Genomic DNA, 15,282 nt, shown 5'->3' on the forward strand with positions numbered 1-15,282 from the left:
ACAACTTATAATGTTTTTTTGTTTTTTTTACTTTTATTGGAATATTTACAATAAAAGTAAAGTAAGTTAATGCAGCAAATATTACAGGACTGTTGATCATGTATTGTTAATACTTGATAGACCTAACTCAAGAACGGAGTGGGCCTTATGTGGCCCTCGGGCACACAGTTTAAGGTATAAAATTTAGCACAATAGTTTTAACTATGCTGTAAACTTGAGAGATTTGTACGTGGGAGATGATTTTATAAAAATACTGTACATTTTGAGTGACCACTGTTAATGATAAATTAAATGTATTTGACAGGGCACTGCACTCCTTGCTTTTTATTTGTTTTTATTTTATATATGTCATATACATAGCGGCATTTTCTTCCCCATCGTTGCAGTACAGTGGTACTACTACCTTGTACCGTGCACCACCTTTTCAAGTTATTACTAAATTACTACATATATGACTCGTTAATCACGTATGTCTTTTGACAGTTATCTTACTCTGCACAAAAGAGTTTCTGTTCTCAATTGCTTTACTTGGATTGATTAATTAATACTTGATTATAGAAACAAACGAACAAATAAATAAACATTTGAAAAACAGTTAATTTCTTTCCATTCTTTTCATTTGTTTTTTTTAGATTTTTTTCTTCTTCTTCTTCATTAAAAACAGGTAACAAATATATGATTTTTCGGTACCCATAATGGATTAATGATGACATTTAAATGGTGGAAACTGATGTAAGGAAGGTGTTTCACCGTGTTTTTCTCGCAGGATCACGGATAAAATAACGAAATAGTTGGTGTGTTATTTTGGTTTATTTGTCACTTGACACGTTTCAGCTGCCATAGCCGCGGTTACGTCTCTAGTGACGTCATCACGTTCCTTCAAGCCGTGGATGTTTGGTCGTTCGCGGTCTGTGGTTGTGAGGGGGTCAACGGGGGAGACTTTATGGTCTTGCTGCACAACACAGACCGAATAGAACACCGAAACACTCGACGTCTCACGACGGGAAATGGACAACAGTAAACGGACTGTGGTCGTTACAGGTGTGTCCTTATCTATTCATTTTTGCTTCCCTATTATCGAGTCTCCCGGCAAGCGAGTCATCGGGTGCAAGTAGTGCAAAAGTTGGTTGGTTGATGACAGCTGTTTGAACGCTAATGGCGTCGGCCTGTTTCTGCTCCACTCGGCTGCCTTTGCAGGCAGCAGAAAAAGTCAAGACTGCGTGCTTATAGGTTAGTGGTATAGGTTAGTGGAATGACGTATTGGTTCTCGCGTGGTGCCAAATAGCAAAACCAATTTGCAGGAGACTGGTCGAATGATTTGTTCTGTCGTGATTTAGGAAGGGAAAACAAAGTTTTATGATAATGTACTTGTTATTATACAACTATCCCGCAATGTGAGCTACCAGTATTGTGTCAAACATGTTTAAAACTGAAAAACGTGGGATGGAATTTTCCCCGTTATTATGATCGCCTCAACTCAACTTTATGTCTGAAGCACTTAAAAACAACAACAACAACAAACGCGGCTGGAACAAAGTGCTGTATAGATAAGATCGAACGTAAAGCACAACAAGTGTATAATAACAATAACAACTAATACTACTAGTACTACTACTACTACTACTACTACTACTACTACTACTACTACTACTATTCTAAAAGTATTGTGGTGAAGCTTCGAGAGAGAACGATGATTTAAGTCTCCAGTATGACCAGTATAATTATGGGCGTGCATGACATCACTCACGATGGCTGCAAGCTGGTTTGAATGTAAACAACAGCTGCAGTTTTCAAACTGCTGTTGATTTGTACGTTAAGAGTAACACACACATACAAAGCAATGGTTAAAATCTCCTGTCTCTTTTAACCCTAGCTCTTGCTTCATTATGCTTCATAAAATATCATGGCCAAAATGCTGTAATAGTGTAAACATTTAGCATGGTGCAAAAAGCATAGGCAGTGACTGGCAACTCTCCCGCTAGGGTTATTTTGCCGTGAACAGCCCTGATTGGTCAATTGCCGGAGCGATATATTGTTAGCCTTGGCATAGGTTGGCCATGTTATTTTCACATGATGTGAAGGCTGCTGGGAATTGGTTATTTTGCCGCTAGTCATTCACTGCATGGTTGTTGGAGCTGTTGTAAACAGCAAAGGTGGGCAGTAGTGGGCACTTCTGTCTCTCCATCAGCCCATCGTTGACGGTGCCCAGTGTTTCTGCGAGTACTTTATAACTAAGTGAACCCTCGTAAAACTACACGGAATGAGTAGGACTGTCTGTACTGACCCGGTTCGATGGACGAAAACCTGCTTCATTTGGTGTTCAGTCTGTGTATTTTTTTGAGGCTTCGCTTCTCCTCGCTTCTCCTCGTTTCTTCTCGCCGAAAAAGCAGGCACTTCGCCGAAACGGTGGGCCGACGGACAGACGGCAGTGCCCACCTCTGGTAAACTGCCGATTCACCCGTACAACAACAATTGCTGAAAATTTCCACCACAAAATGTTATAGCTAAAATGTTGTTAACAGTGCAAAACGGTTTTAAGTATGAAGAAAAACAAACATTAAAAAGAGTGGAAACAAGGGGTGTGCCAAAAACATTGATTCTCATAAGAATCGCGATTCTCATTTAGTACGATTCAGAATCGATTTTCAATGTCCCCAAATCGATTTTATTTAAATTGTTTTATATTGTCTTGCCTTTGTCTGTGTGTGCCTTTATTTGGAGCGCTGTTGATGTTGCACCCGGTTTGGCCACTGAGGGGCAGTGTGGTTCCACGCGGTCTAATACACTGTTAGAGAGTAGAAGGAAAAAGTCACGATTAAGTTATTATTATAAAGTTTGCTTGTTTTTTCAGCGTGGAGCCGTTCTTTTGAGTGATAAAAGTGCCGCGAGTAGCGCGCTAATTAGCATTAGCGAGTCAGACTGGAGTAGATCATTACAATTCCTTGCACATCTATAGATTGAAGCAAAAATCATTGTCAATCAAATCATTTTGAATCAAAAATCGCCCTAAGTGAAAATCGACTCTGAATCGAATCGCAGGCCCAAAAATCGGAATCGAATCGAATCGTGAGACATTCAAAGATTCCCACCCCTAATGGAAACGCACTAATAAAGGACCTCTTCAAAGTTTCTTTTTTTAAAGATATATTTTACATTAAGTACCATTATTGACTTGACATGTTAACTCTTTCTTGCGCTACATTTAACACTGTTGTTGTTTATTCTTTGTGCTGTTTAGCTGGTCATTGCTTTACGACCTGCCACTTAAATCATGCTTTGTGGCTATGCCACTGCTTTTCAACTCTTAAAAGCAAATCACAAGTTTGACAGTGAAATGACACAAGATTCCTTTCCGTCATCATGTAAAACGTGAAGAGAAGGAGCACGGGCAGTGACTTGACTCCGTTTTCGAGCCACAAAGGCGTCCCAGCTGATGCTAGATATATAGGATGCCTGGGAACGGCCTTCTCACAATAGCTTGCCGGCTGGCAACTAGCGACCCCTCGTTCTGCTCCTATTCAGCAGCCTGTCAGACAGACTGATCCTCCCTCCACCCAACCCCCAGGGACCCCGCTGACCCTTGGAGTGATGGTGGAGGGGGCTCGGCCATAGGTCCCAATATAAACAAGGCTGTGTGAGGGAATAGCTCTCGTCTGTCGCCGCTAGTTTTGCAGGTCACAGAAAAATTGATAGGTATAGGTCGAAAAATAAACAGATACTTTTTTCATCCCCGTTGTGAAATTAAATCTCAAGCTCGCATAGGAAATAGAGGACGTTTGAGTAAGTTCCATGCTAAAACTATAACACAACTGAGTAAAACTAACTTTACATGAGCATCTGCTGGGCACGATATTGTCCTGAAGTGTACTGATTGTACTATTGTAATGTTATTTAGTGATTGCACTCATTCCAAAATCTTGACACAATGAGAGAGGACAATATTTTGTATTCATACAGCTGAAGTAACAGTCAATATGTTGCAGGTTTTGGGCCATTCGGAGAACACACAGTCAATGCCAGCTGGGTTGCGGTACAGGTGAGTTTAACCTCTGGTAATACACCATCAATGATTTACATGCTCAAAATGTACAGCATATTTTTGCAGAAAGAAAATAAGCCACATTTATAATTAGGCTTGCATTCTTTGTTGGAGATGCATGCATGTAATATTCAAACTAGCATAACTTGGAGATGAAGGTTGTACTGTATCTTGTACACAATGCGGCAATTGCTTGATGCCTGCTTCACACTACACCATAGCGCTTTGGGGGTCCTGCTGGGGCAACTAACTGTGTGTGTGTGTGTGTTGGGGGGGGATGTTGGTTGTCAGGGTGTCTAGACAAACTTGATAAGGATATTAAAGGCAAACAAAAGGCAGCTTTGTGGCTGGGTCACAGACGTGGTCAAACGAGCCTTCTTTCAGGGCAGTGGGGGTCAGTGTCCAGGGCTATTTGTCCTGCAAGCAGATGAGGGGAGGAGTTTGGGCTTCGCCTGTGAAGTTGACACACATTTGTCGTTTTTGCAAGATTTCTTTTTAGTATTTTTTCATGAATTGGATAAGCGGTTCAAATAATGGATGGATGGACTATTTTTAAGTAATTTTGTCATATTGATTTCAGTTTTACTTAAACAATGTCTTTGGTGCCCACCACAATCACTTACTTGCGTTAACTTTGATTGGTATTGTTTATTAAAATATATCTACTGGTGCTCCTTGAATTACAAGCATTCAACGTATGAACGTTCGTGGATGCAAACAAATGCTAACCGATGTCCATAAATGTCATATTTGCATATTTGCATTTGCAAGCTCATATTTAAGTGCCACATCATACATTAGGGTAATGTGGTTACCCTTTTCTGCCACAATCCCGCCAAGCAGCAGTGGTGGTTCCTAATCCATACACACATCTCATCTCTCTCTCTGTCTTTTGGTCTCTTTCTCTCTCACTCGCCCGTACAGTTCATTCTTGCACTTGTCTCTGTTAGTATTTCGGCACATACAGTACCTTGAACAATTTACACGTTTCCATGCATGTAACTTTATTTAGCATAGCTGATCAAGCAAAAGATAATGATGGTAGTGGCAGAAAAAAGCACAAGGCATCCATCCATCCACCTCTTCTTCCTTCTCCATCATCTATGTAAGCATATTTATTTTATTTTTATTACGGTTTACAGTACTGTATAAAAAAATGCATTTAATTAAATTTAATAACAAGTAGTATATACTGTACATAAATAAATTCAATTTAATTTACTGTATAAAAAATGCATTACATTTAATTTAATAAAAAGTAGTATATATTGTACATAAATAAATTCAATTTAATTTATGATTTTTTTCAATTAAAATTATTTATTTTTTATATAATATTAAAACAAAATATAATGTGTCTCAGCTTACAAATAGCTTCTCGGAACCCACTGAGTAATACACAGTTTTTTCACTATAACGCGGTTCACTTCACGACCTCGCTGTTTGGCAGATTTTTTTAGTGCAATTTTGCATGCTTTTTTATTTTTTTATTTTTGTACAGTAATGTACCTATTTTATCAAATTTATGAAGGTTTGAACATTGAGAATGCTTAAACAAGAGAGAAATGTGAGAAAATGTAAATGCCTTGATGAGAAAAGTGTATAAACTGTGTGGTGAGGGGTTTTAGAGCCTTAAAACATTTATAATAAATGTAAATCATAAAGGTAACTACTTCACGGATTTCATTTATTGCGGGTATTTTTTGGAACCTAACCCCAGCGGAAAACAAGAGAACACTGTACCTGTATTTTAAATGAATCTGTAAAATTTGCCCATCAGTCATTCGTACATTTTACTGTGGGAGAAATAACTGATAGAAAGAATTCTGAATGTTTTAATGCATTCAAGTGTTTAAAAAAAAAACACTTTTATGCTAGCGGAAATTTAAAAAAGTGGAACTCAGAATTTAAGTGCAGCACAGTCCATGTTGTCCACAGCGTTGTAATCAGAGCTGTGCCTGTGGGATCACAAATTCTTCCCAATGTGTGAAAAACGAGTTATTTTAATAGAATTCAATCTTAACTTTTGTCTGTACTCACTTTAAGTGTGTACACCATGGATGCACGACACCATACTGCCCCCAAGAGGCCAAAACGCACAGGAACAGTCAGTATTTGTTTTCAGTTGCTATTATTGGAGTATATTCTATTCTTATTTCACGTTCTTATTTTTATTTTGTCATTGTCCTTTCAAGTTATATTTAAAGTTTATATTTCAAGGATTTAAAGCATTTATTTTCTCCAAATTCAAGGATGCAAACATGCAAGTTTTTTTTTTGTCTTAACATACATTTCCACATGACATGGCACGAAATAAATCACCGAGGTGTACCAGGTTAGCCTGGTAAGTCCCACGACTTGTGAAAATAACACAAAATAAAAATATATAAAAGAAAAGGTTAATGCTTAAAAAAAAAGAGTTATAAAAATGCAAGAGGCTTGAATTTCACATAATATTTACAACATAATTTGTGCTTAACAAAAACAAAGTGCAGGGATGAATGGGCATGATGCTACCATGACATTTTTAAGTAGTTGAATAAATACTAAGTTTTGAAATCACAAATTGTTTTAATCATGATTTCAATCTCAATCAAATAATCGTGATTGCTATTTTTCCAGCCCAATTATGTACTCTTACCATATACAGTACAGTAGTTGTAAACAAGTCAGAATGGTTTTATTATTGACACATACATCTATACAATAACCTTGTATACTTCAGGAAAATTGTTGATAAGGTCATACTATGGACTTGTCATTCAAAGCAGAGTAAATCTTAATAGCGAAAGTTAGGAAAGGGGGGGGGGGTAGTTTTATGCATTATATCAGCCGATTAATCGGTAATCTGCATTGCCCTAAAAAAATGCATATTGGTCGGGCCAGTACCCACAAAATAATTTGCAATACATTAATAAAGGTGCTTATTGCGCCAACATAACAAGAAAAAGAAAAGAAAATGTTTACATCACCTGCAAATACTTGTTTATAGCATTTCTAGAGGACCATGGTCATGGATGTAAACAACATTTTACATTACACTACATTACAATGAATGTACACAATAGCAGGTTTTAACGGCAAATATTTCAAATAGTTTTTTTGCCCACTGAATAATGGTGTTTTTTTGTATATTAGTTGTCTTTTATCCATTTTTTTTTCTATACAAAATGTTTAAATGGAGCAAGATCAAAGAAAAAATGCCATTAAGATAATGTAATTTTAAGGAAAAATATTATTGGGTTTTATATTGCTACTTGGGGATATGAAATGACTTGTATTGGGATCTAAAATCTTGTCTTTATCGCACACTATGCAGAATCATCTTTCGTATGATCATATCATAAAATGATATAAATGGTCAAATCAGTGATGTCATTTGAATGGTTTCATTACCTCTCCCAAAGAGAATCGATAACGAATCAGATGAATAAGCACTAAGAAGTATCAATAATGGAACTGTGATCGCTAAATTCTAATCAATTCCCATCACTAGTCTAGTAATGTGTACTCTGCTTGTTGTCGAAAGTCAGCTGAACGAGGCTCCAACTCACTGACGGCCATGTTAAGGAAAAAACGTTTAAGAAAATGGATGACGTGCCTGGGGGGCAAGCATGTGAACTCGCCTTTTTGTGTCCTGACAGGAGATGAAGAAGCTTGGGCTCGGCACTGAAGTGGACTTGCAGGTGTACGAGGTTCCTGTAGAGTACCAAACAGTGCAGAGTTTAGTTCCGTCATTATGGAAGAAGTACCATCCGATGGTAAGTGAGAGAACGTTTGAAACATTGAAATTGAAACTGCTGTCTAAGTTAAGTTGGGTTTGTCAGCACAGAAGTAGCAAAAAAATGCCATCAGTTGTATGTTTCTTAAAGGTAGCACAATGGTGCAGTTGTTTGCTTCGCATTAGTGAGTGACTTCTTCAGCTTCCGCCCACAGTCAAAAAAAAATAATTCCATTTCCTGCATTGAGCAGCTTTAACATTCTTCTTCTGTTTTAATTCTTAATGGCCGTGACACTCATGTGACACCTGCAGCCAACAGGTATAAACCACCACACAACAGTGCATCCGTTTTTAGGCAAGAAATGTCATAATGGCCCATGTTGACTGAAGTATTGTTATTGTAAATATATCAAATGTGAACATGTTCTAAATATAATTAACCAGTATTCCACACCGACAATAGCGTACAAGTTACTCATCAACAGCCTAAGTTTGAATACTACTGTACTGTACTTAAAATGACATGAAATAATGCAACAAATTACGAATTAGATCAAGATGCAAGCCTGCTGTGGATCATACTTGTGTTCCAAAGGGTTTTGCATTTGATGTGGTGCAGTAATTATCGACTTTCCACCATTGTGTAAACATACAGTATACCGGTAATATACATTATCTGCACTTCTTTCTTTATTTTCTATTTTCCAGCTGGTTGTTCATGTCGGAGTATCAGGCATGGCCACCACGGTCACATTAGAGAAGTGTGGCAGAAATCACGGCTACAAGGGCTTGGACAACAGTAGCTTCTGTCCTGATTCACAGTGTTGCATTGTGGGGGGGCCAGACTGTATCGACTCCGTTATTGACATGGAATCGGTCTGCAAGAGGGTGACCGCCTCCGGACTGGGAGTTGCTGTGTCTGTCTCTAAAGATGCTGGAAGGTACTTTTCAGCTCATGTTGCTTGAGTTAAACAGAGCTGTCAAAATTAATTGGCAAGTAATCAGTTATCAAATTCATTGACAACTATTTTAATAATCGGGTAATCGTTTGGAGCCATTTTTTAATTAAAAAATTTCCACATCCTCTGATTTCAGGATATCAACAGTAATTGTCCACTGATTTCTGTGGTCCGTCATGAAAGAAGACTGATTATCTTCTTCGTATTGCATAAATGTAGTTTTATTTATATAATCATAGGTCTATTAATCACTAATTATATTACATGGCTGGAGCCTAACCTTGTTTTGGCGCCATCTTCCTATCACAAACGTAGTGAGCCCTGGTGGTGCCTGCAGCTTAATACACACTGTCACTTTAAGTGCAATAATTCATCACAAAAATCAACTCCCTTAAAATGTTAATATCGGTACTTTGTCTTGTCATATCATGACTCGGTGCAAGTGCAACTAAGCCATGTCTGCCATGAAATGGTGAAATGTGATGTTACAATTTTAAACTTTCAAGTGGAATCTCACCATTCTCGGGGATAGCGTCCGTGCCGGCCCACGAAAATCTGTGTATAATTGACGGCCTTTGAAAATGCATTGGTAGTTGTTTTTGTTTTCTTTTATGCAGGATTCCCTTCCTGATGCAACCCACCATAATAGCCACTTTGAATGAAGCTACTTAAATCCAATCCAATGCAATCAGCCTCAATTGCAATTATGACTTGGTAGTAATAGAGCACAGATGTCTGCCAAGGTAAAACAAGTCCAAACATGCCAGTCTGACTTGTTTGATTGAAAAATCACCATGAAAGCTAAAAATGGTGACCCGCACGCGACCTCTCATTTCGTCGGCCTTGTTTCTCAGCGCCACAAGCTTTGCTCACGTTCTTTTTCTTGCAGGTATCTGTGTGACTTCACCTATTACACATCCCTGCACATGAGCCACGGTCGCTCGGCTTTCATTCACGTGCCTCCTCTTGGGAAGCCGTACAGCGGTGAAGACCTGGGCCGTGCGCTGCAGGCCATAGTCCAGGAGATGCTGGAACTTCTGGGTAACGCCAAGGAGAAGATTCACTGCCAGCAACACTTCCACTAAGTGACCTCTCGATGCCAGCCAGCCTCTCCAGCCACGCAAGACAAATTGCACTCGACCACAAGTAGCCAAGTTCTTTCTTTTTCTTAACCTGTCTGATATATTGAGAGCTTTAGTGCATAGGTGTCAAACTCCGGTCCCGGAGGGCCGCAGTTCTGCAGGTTTTGGAGGTTTCCCTCTTCCAGCACAAGCTGATTCCAATCAGCAGGATCGTTATCAGGCTTATGCAGAGCTTGCTGATGAGCTGATCATGTATCAGCTGTGTTGGAGAACGGAAACATCCAAAACCTGCAGGACTCCGGCCCTCGAGGACCAAAGTTTGACACCTATGCTTTAGTGTGTAGGAGCTTTTCACTGTCTGTCTTTGCTTTAATTTCCTATGTTGCCCCTCAATAATGAAATGATACGAGATTGTCCCATTTCAAACGTACTTAGATGTGTGAATATATTCAGTTACCCCCAAAGCACAGGAAGCTTTGTGGTTCACAAAAACTGTACTTGCAACTGAGCGTAGCAGATTCTACACAGCATTACTCCAAATGTGGCTACTAGTATTGCACCTTATAGTGTTAGGGTTACTGACATGATTACGGAAGTCACATTTGGAAGCCTTAAATGGGTTGAATTTGGAATTTTTCATCCTTACATTTCAGGATTTTGCCTTATTCATACGTTACCAAAGCTTCCAGGTTACTTCTGTTGATACAATACATAAATCAACACAATTCATCAGATTGTCAGTGTGAATGCTTATACGTGATTGAATAAGTATATTCATGTAGAAAGTAGAACCCCTTCGCATAATAACGTGCTGTTCCTTTCATATACGTATGTTGTCCATCTTCTCTTAAGTCTATCTGTGCTATTTCACAGTTGATGTTGAATTGTTTCTGGACTCTTTTTCTTTATAAGAAGTTGTGAATTTACCTTCTTTTACAAAGGTGATTTAAAATTGGGAACGGGTTGGTTCCAGCTCACATTCCCTCAGTTTGTGGCCCATCTCTGACCAGGAGCCAATAATTCAGCCCCTCTGAGATCTGATCAAATTGTTGTGCAATATGATGTTAACAGATCTCTTCCTGTTTTGTAGGTTTACCAGGCTGCACAATTTTTTCAAAAATGTGATCATTGTGTTTGATGTGCAACCAATAATACTGTAGAGACCGTAGTTTGTGGCACGGTGAGATTAGTGGTTAGCACATCAGCGTCACGGTTCCGAGTGTGGGGATTTGAACCCGGGCTCCGGCCTTCAATGAAGACTCTAAATTGAGGATGAGTGTGAATGGTTGCTTGTCTATGTGCCCTGTGATTGGCTGGCACCCAGTTTAGGGTGTACCCAGCTTCTTGTCCATTGTTGAGTGAGATATGTTTCAGCTCACCCGTGACCATGGATGAGTGGTACAGCAAATGAATGGCTGTAGAAAACGTGGTGGCTTATATTTCTCAGACATAAACAAACTTGCAACGATTAATACTGAAACACTTCAATGAGTGGAAGTTGAATAACAACTCCATAGATCTCCTTTTCTTCTTTCATCCTACATTCTGTAAAAACAATTTGCGACACCATTTTTTTTTTCTACAAGCACATTGTTTTCCTCTTCCCCAAATTGTGCAGCCTGCAGCCATTTTCCTTGTTTAAAACTTTCAAAGGTCATTAATAGCTGCTCAAGTTCCGTAACAATCCATGTGACATTGTGTCAAGTCAGATTTGGGCCAGAAAAATTACTGTTTCTGTAGCACTTTCTTATTTTTCCACTTTTAAATGATTGCTATTCAATACGTTGCTAAACATAAAGGAGTACACCCCAACATATATGCCACAAAAAAAATTGAGTTTCCTCTCAGAATCAATATTTCGTACGGCATTCTAGAATGTAAAATATTTCCATGAATGCGGGCCATTAATGCAGATACAATTTGGCAACGTGCACACACAAGAATGTCATTTGGAAAAATTAATTAAAGATAAAATACAGTTTGACCAAAGGTTAGTCTAATCATCAAAATTCTGAAAATTGTTCACTGCGAAATGGATAAAAAGCTTACTTTTCAAGGGGGTGTACTCAATTATGTTAAGTACCGTATGTAGCTTTACAGACAAAACATCCGTTGGTAAAAGTGTTTGCCATGAATGTTGTATTTTTGAGTCGTTTTGCTCAATAATATTAACAAATGTAGCAAATCCCCTTAGTCATAGTTGGTGCCACTTTCAGGTTTTAATGTGATTTTCTATGGCTTTTTTTTAATGTTGTCTTCTTTTTGACCATGTACAACAACCTTTCCCTGATATTAGTGGTTCATCAGCATGACATAAAATATGAATTTCTAACAGAGTTGTAGTTGTGTATAGCTTCTCCGACCTTAACGCCCCCAAATGGATGTTTGTGGAAAAGCCGAAGCTTTGGAGTAAATTGTTTTAGCTAGAAAACTAACTCATTTTATTGCAGCTTATAGTATACAGTGCCTTGGGAAAATATTCAATACCCCATGAACTTTTTCACATTTTGTGACCTTACAATCACAAACTCGAGTGTATTTTGTTGCGATTTTGTGTCGCATACCAAAACAAAAGTAGCATATAATTGTGAAGTGGAATGAAAATGATATATAGTTTTCAAAATTCTAAGCATACTCTATATACAGGTACTGTAAATCTATATTTGTATTCCGAGCCCTGTACTTTGCATACAAAGCGCTATACATGAGTAAAAATGCAGTCATGCAGTAACAAAAAAAGTTAAAACAGTAAATTAATAACAAAAACACGAAACACACATACACAAAAACAGCAAATACTAAAACAATGACGAGCCATAGAATAAAAATGTGTTTTAAGACGAGTTTTAACAATAGGGGGCTTGCCTGACTTTTACTCAATTAAACAAACAAAAGACATTGACGTTTGTGGTTGTAAGGTGCCAAAATGTGAACGATTTCAAGGGGTGTAAATACTCTTTCAAGGCACTGTACATATGTCTTAACATGAGTTAGGCCAGCCAATTTAATTTCTTTTTCTTGCCATAAAGTAACAACCAGTAACCTGAAGCAGAACTTGTACAATGCTTTAACATATTTATTAAACCACAACCTAGTGTATGGTTTATGTCACAACTGTCGTAAATTAACAGCCATGCCAACAACATGACCAAAATCACATTTTACGTTTTGGGAAACCAATATGTGGAAAATAAAACTAGTGATTTTTTTTTTTTTACTGCTAAAATATAATTCAAATGATCAAAAAAGTAGAAAATGAGATTTTGGCGTTGGAATGTTTTGATTGATTAATTTAGAATAGTCAGCCCACATCTGGGCATAAAAAAATCATTAATTTTCAGTTTCAATCTATTCAAAATTCCTTATTCCTCTTCAAAATAGTAAAATGTTAAGCACTCACTGAAATCGAAAGAGTCCACATGAATGCGTCCCATGATGTTGGATGTTTTGATCACATTTTGATAACAGGTGGTCTAATACATTTGTTAAGCACTGTACATGTAACCTTTTTGTCTGTCAAATGTTTAATTGTTCATTAGGCAAGTTTTCAGAGTTGGTAGGTGCTAATGTTTAACGGGGTGTGGCATTGTGAGCGCAAGTATGTGAATGGGTCGTGCTGCGCCTAAAAGCTGCTCACAAATGTATAGCTAGTTTGTTTCAGGTGACTTCTAGCCCCTTTAATTAACTCCTGTGCCTTGCTGTTATTTATTTTTTGTTTGGATAAGGCCTTAAATGTTGGGTGGACGGTCAGTTCAAAGATATATTTGGATATATTCCAGGCAAATGTGTGGCTACCTCAAAACTATTTTTTAATCTCAATGTGGGCGCAACATTATGACTGTGAGTTATTGTAAGTACTGTACCTCTGTAAGGGAACATCCCGTGAAGGGCCTGTTCTCTGCTTCTGACATTATCAAAGCACTGTTACAATAAGTAAGATTGGCTTTATAAGAGGAAAGGCTTTTAAATAAAGATAAGTGAGATGTTCAAAACTTAAATGTGTGTCACAATTTATTTAAAAAAAACTGTTAACTTAGTAAAACAGTTATAGTCACCATGCAATAATTAAGCACGTATTTATACCATTTCCATATTGTTTGAGAATAACAAATTACCAATTAATAGTCATTCTATAATTAAAAAAATTGATAAATGGATGACATTAGGTCATCCTATAGTTGAGAGGTAGATATATTAGCGCAGTGATGATCAAATAAATGCCATAAGTGGTACACAGGCTCCCTAAAGTGGTATGTGAAAGAACTACTGGCCACGTTCATACATTTGCATTTAATCTTTCAAGGGTAAGTCAAATAATAATGATTAAAATCTTAATATGTTCCATGTGTCCCCTCTAGTCTAAACACAGCATTCTTATTGCATTTGTGAAATATGGATTAAGCTGCAAAATCCCAATTTTTTTATCCTTCTCATGGGGCGGCCATTTTTTGCCGCCTGATGTTTACTGAAACTTTCATCACAGCACCTAAAGCCCCCATTCCACGGACGGGCGAACATTTGCAACACTAGCATAGGTTGATTTCACGTCAGTGTCAGACATTTGCCAACAGTTTGAATGTTTTTTTTTGTCAGACTTTGAACATATTACAATTGTTCTTGCGACAAGAAAAAACGTTAAAATATTAGGCGAACATATAGCGACCTTGAACAAAGACGTGAAATCAACATTGGCTAGCGTTGCACATGTTCATCCCTCAGTGGGATATGGGCATCCACTTTTTTTTGGGAGGGGGGGGGGGGCAATTGACTTACATATAAATGGACTGTCACTGCCGCTTACTATCCATTGGGAGAAGTGAAGCCACCGGCGGCCATCTTACGTTGCCACTTACTCAAATTGCCTCAATACATTGATTTCTCTGCTGTGTTTTCACGTTATTTTCTGCCTCTACGGCGAAAATCCCACCATGTATGACATACAGTTGTACCAATAAGTCTGCGAGAAGCGCTACATGTACATTTCATTGCTAAGAAAAATATTTTAGATTTTATCTTTAAGAGGTATATTCCAAATGATGCTACTTAAAGATTTGTCTGCATCATGTTGTCAGAGCCATCAACAAAACAAGTGAAAGTAAAGCCCATCAGGGGGAAAAAAATGCTGCAAAATGTAAACCTAACCTCTGTGATTAACAATTCACAATATTGAGATAATAATATGCTCTGATTCTGAATGGCCGATGGAAAAAGGGAAGTTTGTGCTTTGTAAGGCTCTCATTACTCCATACAGGGTTCCTAGCGTAAAACACACCGATTACAGTGTTTTCAATGAAAATATAACAGAAGTTGTCTGTAAAAATGGCAACGTAAGATGGCTGCACTCTGGCTTCAGCCGCGAGAACAGTCCATTCAAGACCGTGGGGGCTCAGGTGACAAACAAACACAGTTCACCTGTTTTCTGAGTTTGGTAATGCGATGTTCGCAAGCCGTTGGGCACTGTAATGTCATTTTCACCTGACA

General features: G+C 38.1%; 1 protein-coding gene across 1 annotated transcript; it reads left to right on the forward strand.

Annotated features, from left to right (window-relative positions):
• Positions 1 to 883: 883 nt before the first annotated feature.
• On the forward strand, positions 884 to 13,799 carry LOC147165702 (pyroglutamyl-peptidase 1-like). The gene is made up of 5 exons (XM_086090079.1): positions 884 to 1,041; positions 3,984 to 4,036; positions 7,684 to 7,800; positions 8,469 to 8,701; positions 9,609 to 13,799. The coding sequence occupies exons 1-5, from the start codon at positions 1,008 to 1,010 to the stop codon at positions 9,802 to 9,804; spliced, it is 633 nt and encodes a 210-aa protein (XP_085946205.1). The 5' UTR covers positions 884 to 1,007; the 3' UTR covers positions 9,805 to 13,799.
• Positions 13,800 to 15,282: the final 1,483 nt, after the last annotated feature.

This window comes from Leptonotus elevatus, chromosome 11 (assembly GCF_054856555.1).
Source record: "Leptonotus elevatus isolate MCC_2025b chromosome 11, RoL_Lele_1.0, whole genome shotgun sequence".
NCBI lineage: Eukaryota > Metazoa > Chordata > Actinopteri > Syngnathiformes > Syngnathidae > Leptonotus > Leptonotus elevatus.

Bases quoted from the DNA above. Each gene is read 5' to 3' on its own strand.
- LOC147165702 (XM_086090079.1), top strand. From the start codon at position 1,008: ATGGACAACAGTAAACGGACTGTGGTCGTTACAG. The intron at 1,042-3,983 runs GTGTGTCCTTAT...AATATGTTGCAG, and splicing joins ACGGACTGTGGTCGTTACAG to GTTTTGGGCCATTCGGAGAA. The intron at 4,037-7,683 runs GTGAGTTTAACC...GTGTCCTGACAG, and splicing joins CCAGCTGGGTTGCGGTACAG to GAGATGAAGAAGCTTGGGCT.